At 61.1% G+C, this 17,677-nt stretch overlaps 1 protein-coding gene across 1 annotated transcript in view; it reads left to right on the top strand.

Annotated features, from left to right (window-relative positions):
• LOC134542633 (uncharacterized) overlaps positions 1-17,677 on the top strand; it is a 116,525-nt gene that overhangs the window by 88,912 nt on the left and 9,936 nt on the right. The window contains exons 5-6 of the mRNA XM_063387030.1: positions 16,828-16,993; positions 17,525-17,626. Of these exons, the coding sequence (XP_063243100.1) occupies positions 16,828-16,993; positions 17,525-17,626 (268 nt within the window). The remainder of the gene's footprint in view (positions 1-16,827; positions 16,994-17,524; positions 17,627-17,677) is intronic.

Here is a 17,677-nt window from a genome sequence, read left to right as displayed (position 1 = left end):
GGGAGAGAGCGAGGCGCTGCACGGGGGAGTGACTGAGTCTGCCGCCAGTCAGCCGCTCCCTGTCCCTGACTGATGCTCATGTGGCTGGTTGTGTTGGCAGAGAGAGATTGAGGCGCTTCTCGTGGGAGAGACTGAGTCTGCCGCCAGTCAGCCGCTCTCTGTCCCTGACTGATGCTCATGTGGCTGGTTCTGTTGGCAGAGTGAGATTGAGGCGCTGCACGGGGGAGGGACTGAATCTGCTGCCAGTCAGCCGCTCCCTGTCCCTGACTGATGCTCATGTGGCTGGTTGTGTTGGCAGGGAGAGAGCGAGGCGCTTCTCGAGGGAGAGACTGAGTCTGCCGCCAGTCAGCCGCTCTCTGTCCCTGACTGATGCTCATGTGGCTGGTTCTGTTGGCAGAGAGAGATTGAGGCGCTGCACGGGGGAGGGACTGAGTCTGCTGCCAGTCAGCCGCTCCCTGTCCCTGACTGATGCTCATTTGGCTGGTTGTGTTGGCAGAGAGAGAGCGAGGCGCTGCACGGGGGAGAGACCTAGTCTGCCGCCAGTCAGCCGCTCCCTGTCCCTGACTGATGCTCATGTGGCTGGTTGTGTTGGCAGAGAGAGAGCGAGGCGCTGCACGGGGGAGAGACCTAGTCTGCCGCCAGTCAGCCGCTCCCTGTCCCTGACTGATGCTCATGTGGCTGGTTGTGTTGGCAGAGAGAGAGCGAGGCGGTGCACGGGGGAGAGACTGAGTCTGCCGCCAGTCAGCCGCTCCCTGTCCCTGACTGATGCTCATGTGGCTGGTTGTGTTGGCAGAGAGAGAGCGAGGCGCTTCTCGAGTGAGAGACTGAGTCTGCCGCCAGTCAGCCGCTCCCTGTCCCTGACTGATGCTCATGTGGCTGGTTGTGTTGGCAGAGAGAGAGCGAGGCGCTGCACGGGGGAGAGACCTAGTCTGCCGCCAGTCAGCCGCTCCCTGTCCCTGACTGATGCTCATGTGGCTGGTTGTGTTGGCAGGGAGAGAGCGAGGCGCTTCTCGAGTGAGAGACTGATTCTGCCGCCAGTCAGCCGCTCCCTGTCCCTGCCTGATGCTCATGTGGCTGGTTGTGTTGGCAGAGAGAGAGCGAGGCGCTGCACGGGGGAGTGACCTAGTCTGCCGCCAGTCAGCCGCTCCCTGTCCCTGACTGATGCTCATGTGGCTGGTTGTGTTGGCAGAGAGAGAGCGAGGCGCTTCTCGAGTGAGAGACTGAGTGTGCCGCCAGTCAGCCGCTCCCTGTCCCTGACTGATGCTCATGTGGCTGGTTGTGTTGGCAGAGAGAGAGCGAGGCGGTGCACGGGGGAGAGACTGAGTCTGCCGCCAGTCAGCCGCTCCCTGTCCCTGACTGATGCTCATGTGGCTGGTTGTGTTGGCAGAGAGAGAGCGAGGCGCTTCTCGAGTGAGAGACTGAGTCTGCCGCCAGTCAGCCGCTCCCTGTCCCTGACTGATGCTCATGTGGCTGGTTGTGTTGGCAGAGAGAGAGCGAGGCGCTTCTCGAGTGAGAGACTGAGTCTGCCGCCAGTCAGCCGCTCCCTCTCCCTGCCTGATGCTCATGTGGCTGGTTGTGTTGGCAGAGAGAGAGCGAGGCGCTGCACGGGGGAGAGACCTAGTCTGCCGCCAGTCAGCCGCTCCCTGTCCCTGACTGATGCTCATGTGGCTGGTTGTGTTGGCAGGGAGAGAGCGAGGCGCTTCTCGAGGGAGAGACTGAGTCTGCCGCCAGTCAGCCGCTCCCTGTCCCTGACTGATGCTCATGTGGCTGGTTGTGTTGGCAGGGAGAGAGCGAGGCGCTTCTCGAGGGAGAGACTGAGTCTGCCGCCAGTCAGGCGCTCCCTGTCCCTGACTGATGCTCATGTGGCTGGTTGTGTTGGCAGAGAGAGAGCGAGGCGCTTCTCGAGGGAGAGACTGAGTCTGCTGCCAGTCAGCCGCTCCCTGTCCCTGACTGATGCTCATGTGGCTGGTTGTGTTGGCAGGGAGACATCGAGGCGCTTCTCGAGGGAGAGACTGAGTCTTCTGCCAGTCAGCCGCTCCCTGTCCCTGACTGATGCTCATGTGGCTGGTTGTGTTGGCAGAGAGAGAGCGAGGCGCTGCACGGGGGAGAGACTGAGTCTGCCGCCAGTCAGCCGCTCCCTGTCCCTGACTGATGCTCATGTGGCTGGTTGTGTTGGCAGGGAGAGATCGAGGCGCTTCTGGAGGGAGAGACTGAGTCTGCTGCCAGTCAGCCGCTCCCTGTCCCTGACTGATGCTCATGTGGCTGGTTGTGTTGGCAGAGAGAGAGCGAGGCGCTGCACGGGGGAGAGACTGAGTCTGCCGCCAGTCAGCCGCTCCCTGTCCCTGACTGATGCTCATGTGGCTGGTTGTGTTGGCAGAGAGAGAGCGAGGCGCTGCACGGGGGAGAGACTGAGTCTGCCGCCAGTCAGCCGCTCCCTGTCCCTGACTGATGCTCATGTGGCTGGTTGTGTTGGCAGAGAGAGAGCGAGGCGCTGCAGGGGGGAGAGACTGAGTCTGCTGCCAGTCAGCCGCTCCCTGTCCCTGACTGATGCTCATGTGGCTGGTTGTGTTGGCAGAGAGAGAGCGAGGCGCTTCTCGAGGGAGAGACTGAGTCTGCCGCCAGTCAGCCGCTCCCTGTCCCTGACTGATGCTCATGTGGCTGGTTGTGTTGGCAGAGAGAGAGCGAGGCGCTGCACGGGGGAGAGACTGAGTCTGCCGCCAGTCAGCCGCTCCCTGTCCCTGACTGATGCTCATGTGGCTGGTTGTGTTGGCAGGGAAAGATCGAGGCGCTTCTCGAGGGAGAGACTGAGTCTGCTGCCAGTCAGCCGCTCCCTGTCCCTGACTGATGCTCATGTGGCTGGTAGTGTTGGCAGAGAGAGAGCGAGGTGCTGCACGGGGGAGAGACTGAGTCTGCCGCCAGTCAGCCGCTCCCTGTCCCTGACTGATGCTCATGTGGCTGGTTGTGTTGGCAGAGAGAGAGCGAGGCGCTTCTCGAGGGAGAGACTGAGTCTGCCGCCAGTCAGCCGCTCCCTGTCCCTGACTGATGCTCATGTGGCTGGTTCTGTTGGCAGAGAGAGATTAAGGTGCTGCACGGGGGAGGGACTGAGTCTGCTGCCAGTCAGGCGCTCCCTGTCCCTGACTGATGCTCATGTGGCTGGTTGTGTTGGCAGAGAGAGAGCGAGGCGCTTCTCGAGGGAGAGACTGAGTCTGCCGCCAGTCAGCCGCTCCCTGCCCCTGACTGATGCTCATGTGGCTGGTTGTGTTGGCAGAGAGAGAGCGAGGCGCTGCAGGGGGGAGAGACTGAGTCTGCCGCCAGTCAGCCGCTCCCTGCCCCTGACTGATGCTCATGTGGCTGGTTGTGTTGGCAGAGAGAGAGCGAGGCGCTGCAGGGGGGAGAGACTGAGTCTGCCGCCAGTCAGCCGCTCCCTGTCCCTGACTGATGCTCATGTGGCTGGTTGTGTTGGCAGAGAGAGAGCGAGGCGCTGCAGGGGGGAGAGACTGAGTCTGCCGCCAGTCAGCCGCTCCCTGCCCCTGACTGATGCTCATGTGGCTGGTTGTGTTGGCAGAGAGAGAGCGAGGCGCTGCAGGGGGGAGAGACTGAGTCTGCCGCCAGTCAGCCGCTCCCTGTCCCTGACTGATGCTCATGTGGCTGGTTGTGTTGGCAGAGAGAGAGCGAGGCGCTGCAGGGGGGAGAGACTGAGTCTGCCGCCAGTCAGCCGCTCCCTGCCCCTGACTGATGCTCATGTGGCTGGTTGTGTTGGCAGAGAGAGAGCGAGGCGCTTCTCGAGGGAGAGACTGAGTCTGCCGCCAGTCAGCCGCTCCCTGTCCCTGACTGATGCTCATGTGGCTGGTTGTGTTGGCAGAGAGAGAGCGAGGCGCTGCAGGGGGGAGAGACTGAGTCTGCCGCCAGTCAGCCGCTCCCTGTCCCTGACTGATGCTCATGTGGCTGGTTGTGTTGGCAGGGAGAGAGCGAGGCGCTTCTCGAGTGAGAGACTGAGTCTGCTACCAGTCAGCCGCTCCCTGTCCCTGACTGATGCTCATGTGGCTGGTTGTGTTGGCAGAGAGAGAGCGAGGCGCTGCACGGGGGAGAGACCTAGTCTGCCGCCAGTCAGCCGCTCCCTGTCCCTGACTGATGCTCATGTGGCTGGTTGTGTTGGCAGAGAGAGAGCGAGGCGCTTCACGGGGGAGAGACCTAGTCTGCCGCCAGTCAGCCGCTCCCTGTCCCTGACTGATGCTCATGTGGCTGGTTGTGTTGGCAGAGAGAGAGCGAGGCGCTGCAGGGGGGAGAGACTGAGTCTGCCGCCAGTCAGCCGCTCCCTGCCCCTGACTGATGCTCATGTGGCTGGTTGTGTTGGCAGAGAGAGAGCGAGGCGCTGCACGGGGGAGAGACCTAGTCTGCCGCCAGTCAGCCGCTCCCTGCCCCTGACTGATGCTCATGTGTCTGGTGTGTTGGCAGAGAGAGAGTAAGGCGCTTCTCGAGGGAGAGACTGAGTCTGCCGCCAGTCAGCCGCTCCCTGCCCCTGACTGATGCTCATGTGGCTGGTTGTGTTGGCAGAGAGAGAGCGAGGCGCTGCACGGGGGAGGGACTGAGTCTGCTGCCAGTCAGCCGCTCCCTGTCCCTGACTGATGCTCATGTGGCTGGTTGTGTTGGCAGAGAGAGAGCGAGGCGCTGCACGGGGGAGAGACTGAGTCTGCTGCCAGTCAGCCGCTCCCTGTCCTTGACTGATGCTCATGTGGCTGGTTGTGTTGGCAGGGAGAGAGCGAGGCGCTTCTCGAGGGAGAGACTGAGTCTGCCGCCAGTCAGCCGCTCCCTGTCCCTGTCTGATGCTCATGTGGCTGGTTGTGTTGGCAGAGAGAGAGCGAGGCGCTGCACGGGGGAGGGACTGAGTCTGCTGCCAGTCAGCCGCTCCCTGTCCCTGACTGATGCTCATGTGGCTGGTTGTGTTGGCAGAGAGAGAGCGAGGCGCTGCACGGGGGAGGGACTGAGTCTGCTGCCAGTCAGCCGCTCCCTGTCCCTGACTGATGCTCATGTGGCTGGTTGTGTTGGCAGAGAGAGAGCGAGGCGCTGCACGGGGGAGGGACTGAGTCTGCTGCCAGTCAGCCGCTCCCTGTCCCTGACTGATGCTCATGTGGCTGGTTGTGTTGGCAGGGAGAGAGCGAGGCGCTTCTCGAGGGAGAGACTGAGTCTGCCGCCAGTCAGCCGCTCCCTGTCCCTGACTGATGCTCATGTGGCTGGTTGTGTTGGCAGAGAGAGATTGAGGTGCTGCACGGGGGAGGGACTGAGTCTGCTGCCAGTCAGCCGCTCCCTGTCCCTGACTGATGCTCATGTGGCTGGTTGTGTTGGCAGAGAGAGAGCGAGGCGCTGCACGGGGGAGGGACTGAGTCTGCTGCCAGTCAGCCGCTCCCTGTCCCTGACTGATGCTCATGTGGCTGGTTGTGTTGGCAGAGAGAGAGCGAGGCGCTGCACGGGGGAGAGACTGAGTCTGCTGCCAGTCAGCCGCTCCCTGTCCTTGACTGATGCTCATGTGGCTGGTTGTGTTGGCAGGGAGAGAGCGAGGCGCTTCTCGAGGGAGAGACTGAGTCTGCCGCCAGTCAGCCGCTCCCTGTCCCTGACTGATGCTCATGTGGCTGGTTGTGTTGGCAGAGAGAGATTGAGGCGCTGCACGGGGGAGGGACTGAGTCTGCTGCCAGTCAGGCGCTCCCTGTGCCTGACTGATGCTCATGTGGCTGGTTGTGTTGGCAGGGAGAGAGCGAGGCGCTTCTCGAGGGAGAGACTGAGTCTGCCGCCAGTTAGCCACTCCCTGTCCCTGACTGATGCTCATGTGGCTGGTTGTGTTGGCAGGGAGAGAGCGAGGCGCTTCTCGAGGGAGAGACTGAGTCTGCCGCCAGTTAGCCACTCCCTGTCCCTGACTGATGCTCATGTGGCTGGTTGTGTTGGCAGAGAGAGAGCGAGGCGCTGCACGGGGGAGGGACTGAGTCTGCTGCCAGTCAGCCGCTCCCTGTCCCTGACTGATGCTCATGTGGCTGGTTGTGTTGGCAGAGAGAGAGCGAGGCGCTGCACGGGGGAGAGACTGAGTCTGCTGCCAGTCAGCCGCTCCCTGTCCTTGACTGATGCTCATGTGGCTGGTTGTGTTGGCAGAGAGAGATTGAGGCGCTTCTCGAGGGAGAGACTGAGTCTGCCGCCAGTCAGCCGCTCCCTGCCCCTGACTGATGCTCATGTGGCTGGTTGTGTTGGCAGAGAGAGATTGAGGCGCTGCACGGGGGAGGGACTGAGTCTGCTGCCAGTCAGGCGCTCCCTGTCCCTGACTGATGCTCATGTGGCTGGTTGTGTTGGCAGGGAGAGAGCGAGGCGCTGCACGGGGGAGTGACTGAGTCTGCCGCCAGTCAGCCGCTCCCTGTCCCTGACTGATGCTCATGTGGCTGGTTGTGTTGGCAGAGAGAGATTGAGGCGCTTCTCGAGGGAGAGACTGAGTCTGCCGCCAGTTAGCCGCTCTCTGTCCCTGACTGATGCTCATGTGGCTGGTTCTGTTGGCAGAGTGAGATTGAGGCGCTGCACGGGGGAGGGACTGAATCTGCTGCCAGTCAGCCGCTCCCTGTCCCTGACTGATGCTCATGTGGCTGGTTGTGTTGGCAGGGAGAGAGCGAGGCGCTTCTCGAGGGAGAGACTGAGTCTGCCGCCAGTCAGCCGCTCTCTGTCCCTGACTGATGCTCATGTGGCTGGTTCTGTTGGCAGAGAGAGATTGAGGCGCTGCACGGGGGAGGGACTGAGTCTGCTGCCAGTCAGCCGCTCCCTGTCCCTGACTGATGCTCATTTGGCTGGTTGTGTTGGCAGAGAGAGAGCGAGGCGCTGCACGGGGGAGAGACCTAGTCTGCCGCCAGTCAGCCGCTCCCTGTCCCTGACTGATGCTCATGTGGCTGGTTGTGTTGGCAGGGAGAGAGCGAGGCGCTTCTCGAGTGAGAGACTGAGTCTGCTGCCAGTCAGCCGCTCCCTGTCCCTGACTGATGCTCATGTGGCTGGTTGTGTTGGCAGAGAGAGAGCGAGGCGCTGCACGGGGGAGAGACCTAGTCTGCCGCCAGTCAGCCGCTCCCTGTCCCTGACTGATGCTCATGTGGCTGGTTGTGTTGGCAGAGAGAGAGCGAGGCGCTTCACGGGGGAGAGACCTAGTCTGCCGCCAGTCAGCCGCTCCCTGTCCCTGACTGATGCTCATGTGGCTGGTTGTGTTGGCAGAGAGAGAGCGAGGCGCTGCAGGGGGGAGAGACTGAGTCTGCCGCCAGTCAGCCGCTCCCTGCCCCTGACTGATGCTCATGTGGCTGGTTGTGTTGGCAGAGAGAGAGCGAGGCGCTGCACGGGGGAGAGACCTAGTCTGCCGCCAGTCAGCCGCTCCCTGCCCCTGACTGATGCTCATGTGTCTGGTGTGTTGGCAGAGAGAGAGTAAGGCGCTTCTCGAGGGAGAGACTGAGTCTGCCGCCAGTCAGCCGCTCCCTGCCCCTGACTGATGCTCATGTGGCTGGTTGTGTTGGCAGAGAGAGAGCGAGGCGCTGCACGGGGGAGGGACTGAGTCTGCTGCCAGTCAGCCGCTCCCTGTCCCTGACTGATGCTCATGTGGCTGGTTGTGTTTGCAGAGAGAGAGCGAGGCGCTGCACGGGGGAGAGACTGAGTCTGCTGCCAGTCAGCCGCTCCCTGTCCTTGACTGATGCTCATGTGGCTGGTTGTGTTGGCAGGGAGAGAGCGAGGCGCTTCTCGAGGGAGAGACTGAGTCTGCCGCCAGTCAGCCGCTCCCTGTCCCTGTCTGATGCTCATGTGGCTGGTTGTGTTGGCAGAGAGAGAGCGAGGCGCTGCACGGGGGAGGGACTGAGTCTGCTGCCAGTCAGCCGCTCCCTGTACCTGACTGATGCTCATGTGGCTGGTTGTGTTGGCAGAGAGAGAGCGAGGCGCTGCACGGGGGAGGGACTGAGTCTGCTGCCAGTCAGCCGCTCCCTGTCCCTGACTGATGCTCATGTGGCTGGTTGTGTTGGCAGAGAGAGAGCGAGGCGCTGCACGGGGGAGGGACTGAGTCTGCTGCCAGTCAGCCGCTCCCTGTCCCTGACTGATGCTCATGTGGCTGGTTGTGTTGGCAGGGAGAGAGCGAGGCGCTTCTCGAGGGAGAGACTGAGTCTGCCGCCAGTCAGCCGCTCCCTGTCCCTGACTGATGCTCATGTGGCTGGTTGTGTTGGCAGAGAGAGATTGAGGTGCTGCACGGGGGAGGGACTGAGTCTGCTGCCAGTCAGCCGCTCCCTGTCCCTGACTGATGCTCATGTGGCTGGTTGTGTTGGCAGAGAGAGAGCGAGGCGCTGCACGGGGGAGGGACTGAGTCTGCTGCCAGTCAGCCGCTCCCTGTCCCTGACTGATGCTCATGTGGCTGGTTGTGTTGGCAGAGAGAGAGCGAGGCGCTGCACGGGGGAGAGACTGAGTCTGCTGCCAGTCAGCCGCTCCCTGTCCTTGACTGATGCTCATGTGGCTGGTTGTGTTGGCAGGGAGAGAGCGAGGCGCTTCTCGAGGGAGAGACTGAGTCTGCCGCCAGTCAGCCGCTCCCTGTCCCTGACTGATGCTCATGTGGCTGGTTGTGTTGGCAGAGAGAGATTGAGGCGCTGCACGGGGGAGGGACTGAGTCTGCTGCCAGTCAGGCGCTCCCTGTGCCTGACTGATGCTCATGTGGCTGGTTGTGTTGGCAGGGAGAGAGCGAGGCGCTTCTCGAGGGAGAGACTGAGTCTGCCGCCAGTTAGCCACTCCCTGTCCCTGACTGATGCTCATGTGGCTGGTTGTGTTGGCAGGGAGAGAGCGAGGCGCTTCTCGAGGGAGAGACTGAGTCTGCCGCCAGTTAGCCACTCCCTGTCCCTGACTGATGCTCATGTGGCTGGTTGTGTTGGCAGAGAGAGAGCGAGGCGCTGCACGGGGGAGGGACTGAGTCTGCTGCCAGTCAGCCGCTCCCTGTCCCTGACTGATGCTCATGTGGCTGGTTGTGTTGGCAGAGAGAGAGCGAGGCGCTGCACGGGGGAGAGACTGAGTCTGCTGCCAGTCAGCCGCTCCCTGTCCTTGACTGATGCTCATGTGGCTGGTTGTGTTGGCAGAGAGAGATTGAGGCGCTTCTCGAGGGAGAGACTGAGTCTGCCGCCAGTCAGCCGCTCCCTGCCCCTGACTGATGCTCATGTGGCTGGTTGTGTTGGCAGAGAGAGATTGAGGCGCTGCACGGGGGAGGGACTGAGTCTGCTGCCAGTCAGGCGCTCCCTGTCCCTGACTGATGCTCATGTGGCTGGTTGTGTTGGCAGGGAGAGAGCGAGGCGCTGCACGGGGGAGTGACTGAGTCTGCCGCCAGTCAGCCGCTCCCTGTCCCTGACTGATGCTCATGTGGCTGGTTGTGTTGGCAGAGAGAGATTGAGGCGCTTCTCGAGGGAGAGACTGAGTCTGCCGCCAGTTAGCCGCTCTCTGTCCCTGACTGATGCTCATGTGGCTGGTTCTGTTGGCAGAGTGAGATTGAGGCGCTGCACGGGGGAGGGACTGAATCTGCTGCCAGTCAGCCGCTCCCTGTCCCTGACTGATGCTCATGTGGCTGGTTGTGTTGGCAGGGAGAGAGCGAGGCGCTTCTCGAGGGAGAGACTGAGTCTGCCGCCAGTCAGCCGCTCTCTGTCCCTGACTGATGCTCATGTGGCTGGTTCTGTTGGCAGAGAGAGATTGAGGCGCTGCACGGGGGAGGGACTGAGTCTGCTGCCAGTCAGCCGCTCCCTGTCCCTGACTGATGCTCATTTGGCTGGTTGTGTTGGCAGAGAGAGAGCGAGGCGCTGCACGGGGGAGAGACCTAGTCTGCCGCCAGTCAGCCGCTCCCTGTCCCTGACTGATGCTCATGTGGCTGGTTGTGTTGGCAGAGAGAGAGCGAGGCGCTGCACGGGGGAGAGACCTAGTCTGCCGCCAGTCAGCCGCTCCCTGTCCCTGACTGATGCTCATGTGGCTGGTTGTGTTGGCAGAGAGAGAGCGAGGCGGTGCACGGGGGAGAGACTGAGTCTGCCGCCAGTCAGCCGCTCCCTGTCCCTGACTGATGCTCATGTGGCTGGTTGTGTTGGCAGAGAGAGAGCGAGGCGCTTCTCGAGTGAGAGACTGAGTCTGCCGCCAGTCAGCCGCTCCCTGTCCCTGACTGATGCTCATGTGGCTGGTTGTGTTGGCAGAGAGAGAGCGAGGCGCTGCACGGGGGAGAGACCTAGTCTGCCGCCAGTCAGCCGCTCCCTGTCCCTGACTGATGCTCATGTGGCTGGTTGTGTTGGCAGGGAGAGAGCGAGAAGCTTCTCGAGTGAGAGACTGAGTCTGCCGCCAGTCAGCCGCTCCCTGTCCCTGCCTGATGCTCATGTGGCTGGTTGTGTTGGCAGAGAGAGAGCGAGGCGCTGCACGGGGGAGAGACCTAGTCTGCCGCCAGTCAGCCGCTCCCTGTCCCTGACTGATGCTCATGTGGCTGGTTGTGTTGGCAGAGAGAGAGCGAGGCGCTTCTCGAGTGAGAGACTGAGTCTGCCGCCAGTCAGCCGCTCCCTGTCCCTGCCTGATGCTCATGTGGCTGGTTGTGTTGGCAGAGAGAGAGCGAGGCGCTTCTCGAGTGAGAGACTGAGTCTGCCGCCAGTCAGCCGCTCCCTGTCCCTGACTGATGCTCATGTGGCTGGTTGTGTTGGCAGAGAGAGAGCGAGGCGCTTCTCGAATGAGAGACTGAGTCTGCCGCCAGTCAGCCGCTCCCTGTCCCTGCCTGATGCTCATGTGGCTGGTTGTGTTGGCAGAGAGAGAGCGAGGCGCTGCACGGGGGAGAGACCTAGTCTGCCGCCAGTCAGCCGCTCCCTGTCCCTGACTGATGCTCATGTGGCTGGTTGTGTTGGCAGGGAGAGAGCGAGGCGCTTCTCGAGGGAGAGACTGAGTCTGCCGCCAGTCAGCCGCTCCCTGTCCCTGACTGATGCTCATGTGGCTGGTTGTGTTGGCAGGGAGAGAGCGAGGCGCTTCTCGAGGGAGAGACTGAGTCTGCCGCCAGTCAGCCGCTCCCTGTCCCTGACTGATGCTCATGTGGCTGGTTGTGTTGGCAGAGAGAGAGCGAGGCGCTTCTCGAGGGAGAGACTGAGTCTGCTGCCAGTCAGCCGCTCCCTGTCCCTGACTGATGCTCATGTGGCTGGTTGTGTTGGCAGGGAGACATCGAGGCGCTTCTCGAGGGAGAGACTGAGTCTTCTGCCAGTCAGCCGCTCCCTGTCCCTGACTGATGCTCATGTGGCTGGTTGTGTTGGCAGAGAGAGAGCGAGGCGCTGCACGGGGGAGAGACTGAGTCTGCCGCCAGTCAGCCGCTCCCTGTCCCTGACTGATGCTCATGTGGCTGGTTGTGTTGGCAGGGAGAGATCGAGGCGCTTCTGGAGGGAGAGACTGAGTCTGCTGCCAGTCAGCCGCTCCCTGTCCCTGACTGATGCTCATGTGGCTGGTTGTGTTGGCAGAGAGAGAGCGAGGCGCTGCACGGGGGAGAGACTGAGTCTGCCGCCAGTCAGCCGCTCCCTGTCCCTGACTGATGCTCATGTGGCTGGTTGTGTTGGCAGAGAGAGAGCGAGGCGCTGCACGGGGGAGAGACTGAGTCTGCCGCCAGTCAGCCGCTCCCTGTCCCTGACTGATGCTCATGTGGCTGGTTGTGTTGGCAGAGAGAGAGCGAGGCGCTGCAGGGGGGAGAGACTGAGTCTGCTGCCAGTCAGCCGCTCCCTGTCCCTGACTGATGCTCATGTGGCTGGTTGTGTTGGCAGAGAGAGAGCGAGGCGCTTCTCGAGGGAGAGACTGAGTCTGCCGCCAGTCAGCCGCTCCCTGTCCCTGACTGATGCTCATGTGGCTGGTTGTGTTGGCAGAGAGAGAGCGAGGCGCTGCACGGGGGAGAGACTGAGTCTGCCGCCAGTCAGCCGCTCCCTGTCCCTGACTGATGCTCATGTGGCTGGTTGTGTTGGCAGGGAGAGATCGAGGCGCTTCTCGAGGGAGAGACTGAGTCTGCTGCCAGTCAGCTGCTCCCTGTCCCTGACTGATGCTCATGTGGCTGGTTGTGTTGGCAGAGAGAGAGCGAGGTGCTGCACGGGGGAGAGACTGAGTCTGCCGCCAGTCAGCCGCTCCCTGTCCCTGACTGATGCTCATGTGGCTGGTTGTGTTGGCAGAGAGAGAGCGAGGCGCTGCACGGGGGAGAGACTGAGTCTGCCGCCAGTCAGCCGCTCCCTGTCCCTGACTGATGCTCATGTGGCTGGTTGTGTTGGCAGGGAGAGATCGAGGCGCTTCTCGAGGGAGAGACTGAGTCTGCCGCCAGTCAGGCGCTCCCTGTCCCTGACTGATGCTCATGTGGCTGGTTGTGTTGGCAGGGAGAGATCGAGGCGCTTCTCGAGGGAGAGACTGAGTCTGCCGCCAGTCAGGCGCTCCCTGTCCCTGACTGATGCTCATGTGGCTGGTTGTGTTGGCAGGGAGAGATCGAGGCGCTTCTCGAGGGAGAGACTGAGTCTGCCGCCAGTCAGGCGCTCCCTGTCCCTGACTGATGCTCATGTGGCTGGTTGTGTTGGCAGGGAGAGATCGAGGCGCTTCTCGAGGGAGAGACTGAGTCTGCCGCCAGTCAGGCGCTCCCTGTCCCTGACTGATGCTCATGTGGCTGGTTGTGTTGGCAGGGAGAGATCGAGGCGCTTCTCGAGGGAGAGACTGAGTCTGCCGCCAGTCAGCCGCTCCCTGTCCCTGACTGATGCTCATGTGGCTGGTTGTGTTGGCAGGGAGAGATCGAGGCGCTTCTCGAGGGAGAGACTGAGTCTGCTGCCAGTCAGCCGCTCCCTGTCCCTGACTGATGCTCACGTGGCTGGTTGTGTTGGCAGAGAGAGAGCGAGGCGCTGCACGGGGGAGAGACTGAGTCTGCCGCCAGTCAGCCGCTCCCTGTCCCTGACTGATGCTCATGTGGCTGGTTGTGTTGGCAGAGAGAGAGCGAGGCGCTGCACGGGGGAGAGACTGAGTCTGCCGCCAGTCAGCCGCTCCCTGTCCCTGACTGATGCTCATGTGGCTGGTTGTGTTGGCAGGGAGAGATCGAGGCGCTTCTCGAGGGAGAGACTGAGTCTGCCGCCAGTCAGGCGCTCCCTGTCCCTGACTGATGCTCATGTGGCTGGTTGTGTTGGCAGGGAGAGATCGAGGCGCTTCTCGAGGGAGAGACTGAGTCTGCCGCCAGTCAGCCGCTCCCTGTCCCTGACTGATGCTCATGTGGCTGGTTGTGTTGGCAGGGAGAGATCGAGGCGCTTCTCGAGGGAGAGACTGAGTCTGCCGCCAGTCAGGCGCTCCCTGTCCCTGACTGATGCTCATGTGGCTGGTTGTGTTGGCAAGGAGAGATCGAGGCGCTTCTCGAGGGAGAGACTGAGTCTGCCGCCAGTCAGCCGCTCCCTGTCCCTGACTGATGCTCATGTGGCTGGTTGTGTTGGCAGAGAGAGAGCGAGGCGCTGCACGGGGGAGAGACCTAGTCTGCCGCCAGTCAGCCGCTCCCTGTCCCTGACTGATGCTCATGTGGCTGGTTGTGTTGGCAGAGAGAGAGCGAGGCGCTGCACGGGGGAGAGACCTAGTCTGCCGCCAGTCAGCCGCTCCCTGTCCCTGACTGATGCTCATGTGGCTGGTTGTGTTGGCAGAGAGAGAGCGAGGCGCTGCACGGGGGAGAGACCTAGTCTGCCGCCAGTCAGCCGCTCCCTGTCCCTGACTGATGCTCATGTGGCTGGTTGTGTTGGCAGAGAGAGAGCGAGGCGCTGCACGGGGGAGAGACCTAGTCTGCCGCCAGTCAGCCGCTCCCTGTCCCTGACTGATGCTCATGTGGCTGGTTGTGTTGGCAGGGAGAGAGCGAGGCGCTGCACGGGGGAGAGACCTAGTCTGCCGCCAGTCAGCCGCTCCCTGTCCCTGACTGATGCTCATGTGGCTGGTTGTGTTGGCAGAGAGAGAGCGAGGCGCTGCAGGGGGGAGAGACCTAGTCTGCCGCCAGTCAGCCGCTCCCTGTACCTGACTGATGCTCATGTGGCTGGTTGTGTTGGCAGAGAGAGAGCGAGGCGCTGCACGGGGGAGAGACCTAGTCTGCCGCCAGTCAGCCGCTCCCTGTCCCTGACTGATGCTCATGTGGCTGGTTGTGTTGGCAGAGAGAGAGCGAGGCGCTGCACGGGGGAGAGACAGTCTGCCGCCAGTCAGCCGCTCCCTGTCCCTGACTGATGCTCATGTGGCTGGTTGTGTTGGCAGGGAGAGACCGAGGCGCTTCTCGAGGGAGAGACCTAGTCTGCCGCCAGTCAGCCGCTCCCTGTCCCTGACTGATGCTCATGTGGCTGGTTGTGTTGGCAGAGAGAGAGCGAGGCGCTTCTCGAGTGAGAGACTGAGTCTGCTGCCAGTCAGCCGCTCCCTGTCCCTGACTGATGCTCATGTGGCTGGTTGTGTTGTCAGAGAGAGATTGAGGCGCTGCACGGGGGAGAGACTGAGTCTGCCGCCAGTCAGCCGCTCCCTGTCCCTGACTGATGCTCATGTGGCTGGTTGTGTTGGCAGGGAGAGAGCGAGGCGCTTCTCGAGTGAGAGACTGAGTCTGCTGCCAGTCAGCCGCTCCCTGTCCCTGACTGATGCTCATGTGGCTGGTTGTGTTGGCAGGGAGAGAGCGAGGCGCTGCACGGGGGAGAGACCTAGTCTGCCGCCAGTCAGCCGCTCCCTGTCCCTGACTGATGCTCATGTGGCTGGTTGTGTTGGCAGAGAGAGAGCGAGGCGCTTCTCGAGTGAGAGACTGAGTCTGCTGCCAGTCAGCCGCTCCCTGTCCCTGACTGATGCTCATGTGGCTGGTTGTGTTGGCAGGGAGAGAGCGAGGCGCTGCACGGGGGAGAGACCTAGTCTGCCGCCAGTCAGCCGCTCCCTGTCCCTGACTGATGCTCATGTGGCTGGTTGTGTTGGCAGGGAGAGAGCGAGGCGCTGCACGGGGGAGAGACCTAGTCTGCCGCCAGTCAGCCGCTCCCTGTCCCTGACTGATGCTCATGTGGCTGGTTGTGTTGGCAGAGAGAGAGCGAGGCGCTTCTCGAGTGAGAGACTGAGTCTGCTGCCAGTCAGCCGCTCCCTGTCCCTGACTGATGCTCATGTGGCTGGTTGTGTTGGCAGAGTGAGATTGAGGCGCTGCACGGGGGAGAGACTGAGTCTGCCGCCAGTCAGCCGCTCCCTGTCCCTGACTGATGCTCATGTGGCTGGTTGTGTTGGCAGAGAGAGAGCGAGGCGCTGCAGGGGGGAGAGACCTAGTCTGCCGCCAGTCGACCGCTCCCTGTCCCTGACTGATGCTCATGTGGCTGGTTGTGTTGGCAGAGAGAGAGCGAGGCGCTGCAGGGGGGAGAGACTGAGTCTGCCGCCAGTCGACCGCTCCCTGTCCCTGACTGATGCTCATGTGGCTGGTTGTGTTGGCAGAGAGAGAGCGAGGCGCTGCAGGGGGGAGAGACCTAGTCTGCCGCCAGTCGACCGCTCCCTGTCCCTGACTGATGCTCATGTGGCTGGTTGTGTTGGCAGAGAGAGAGCGAGGCGCTGCAGGGGGGAGAGACCTAGTCTGCCGCCAGTCAGCCGCTCCCTGTCCCTGACTGATGCTCATGTGGCTGGTTGTGTTGGCAGAGAGAGAGCGAGGCGCTGCAGGGGGGAGAGACTGAGTCTGCTGCCAGTCAGCCGCTCCCTGTCCCTGACTGATGCTCATGTGGCTGGTTGTGTTGTCAGAGAGAGATTGAGGCGCTGCACGGGGGAGAGACTGAGTCTGCCGCCAGTCAGCCGCTCCCTGTCCCTGACTGATGCTCATGTGGCTGGTTGTGTTGGCAGAGAGAGAGCGAGGCGCTGCAGGGGGGAGAGACCTAGTCTGCTGCCAGTCAGCCGCTCCCTGTCCCTGACTGATGCTTATGTGGCTGGTTGTGTTGGCAGAGAGAGAGCGAGGCGCTGCAGGGGGGAGAGACCTAGTCTGCCGCCAGTCGACCGCTCCCTGTCCCTGACTGATGCTCATGTGGCTGGTTGTGTTGGCAGAGAGAGAGCGAGGCGCTGCAGGGGGGAGAGACTGAGTCTGCCGCCAGTCGACCGCTCCCTGTCCCTGACTGATGCTCATGTGGCTGGTTGTGTTGGCAGAGAGAGAGCGAGGCGCTGCAGGGGGGATAGACCTAGTCTGCCGCCAGTCGACCGCTCCCTGTCCCTGACTGATGCTCATGTGGCTGGTTGTGTTGGCAGAGAGAGAGCGAGGCGCTGCAGGGGGGAGAGACCTAGTCTGCCGCCAGTCAGCCGCTCCCTGTCCCTGACTGATGCTCATGTGGCTGGTTGTGTTGGCAGAGAGAGAGCGAGGCGCTGCAGGGGGGAGAGACTGAGTCTGCTGCCAGTCAGCCGCTCCCTGTCCCTGACTGATGCTCATGTGGCTGGTTGTGTTGTCAGAGAGAGATTGAGGCGCTGCACGGGGGAGAGACTGAGTCTGCCGCCAGTCAGCCGCTCCCTGTCCCTGACTGATGCTCATGTGGCTGGTTGTGTTGGCAGAGAGAGAGCGAGGCGCTGCAGGGGGGAGAGACCTAGTCTGCCGCCAGTCGACCGCTCCCTGTCCCTGACTGATGCTCATGTGGCTGGTTGTGTTGGCAGAGAGAGAGCGAGGCGCTGCAGGGGGGAGAGACCTAGTCTGCCGCCAGTCAGCCGCTCCCTGTCCCTGACTGATGCTCATGTGGCTGGTTGTGTTGGCAGAGAGAGAGCGAGGCGCTGCAGGGGGGAGAGACTGAGTCTGCTGCCAGTCAGCCGCTCCCTGTCCCTGCCTGATGCTCATGTGGCTGGTTGTGTTGGCAGAGAGAGAGCGAGGCACTGCACGAGGGAGAGACTGAGTCTGCCACCAGTCGACCGCTCCCTGTCCCAGAGACCAGGCCCCATGTAGCTGCAGCAGACAGTGTGGTCAAAAACAAGAGTAGGAAACAGCGTTTGCTGAGAGCTACTTCCAAGTCCAGCAACTCTCGAGGTTAGTTTTGAACTGTCTTTTTTATTCTCAATTTTCTTCTTACTTTTAACTACTTGATTGAAATTGTATGTTATTAATACAGTAAAACCTTGTTAAGACGTTTTTTAAGATACTGGATGCTAAAAACTTCTTTCAGGGTAATATTCTTAAAAGGGAAATACATTTGCTTCATAAAAACCTATTTTAATAAAAATGTAATTTTATTTAGCTCAAAATTACTCTTACTAATTATTGTTGGCACGCTGGAAAAACTATACATTTATATCAGTAAATTTAATTATTTAAAATGAATGTTTTCAATAAGCACATTAAAAAGGAATTAATTAAAACACAAAAAAAAAAAAAAAAAAAAAACTAACATGTATTGTTTTGAAAAATACAGCATTAGAGTTGTTTGTTACAACACATTTTCGTTGTTGGCATGTTCCTAAAAGATAGTGTGAAGAGTGGTGGGTTGACTGCATGTGGACTGCTGTGAAATGGGAGTGACAGGTGCTGCTCAGAGGTATAACTGTGTACTCGCTGTTTCAGGAGCTGGTAGATGTGACGCAGCTGCCCCACCTTCCAAGAAAATGAAACGTATAATAGAATTCTCGGAGTCTGAAGAGTCGGAGTCCGAAGAGTCGCACAAAGGTAACAATGTCCCTGCTTGTGTGGAGTGACAGTAGGTGTGTTTTGCACACC

Source organism: Bacillus rossius (genome assembly GCF_032445375.1).
Source record: "Bacillus rossius redtenbacheri isolate Brsri chromosome 9 unlocalized genomic scaffold, Brsri_v3 Brsri_v3_scf9_1, whole genome shotgun sequence".
Classification (NCBI taxonomy): Eukaryota; Metazoa; Arthropoda; class Insecta; order Phasmatodea; family Bacillidae; genus Bacillus; species Bacillus rossius.
The sequence above is the reverse complement of the archived record's forward strand: the minus strand, read 5'-3'. Positions and strand labels throughout refer to the sequence as shown.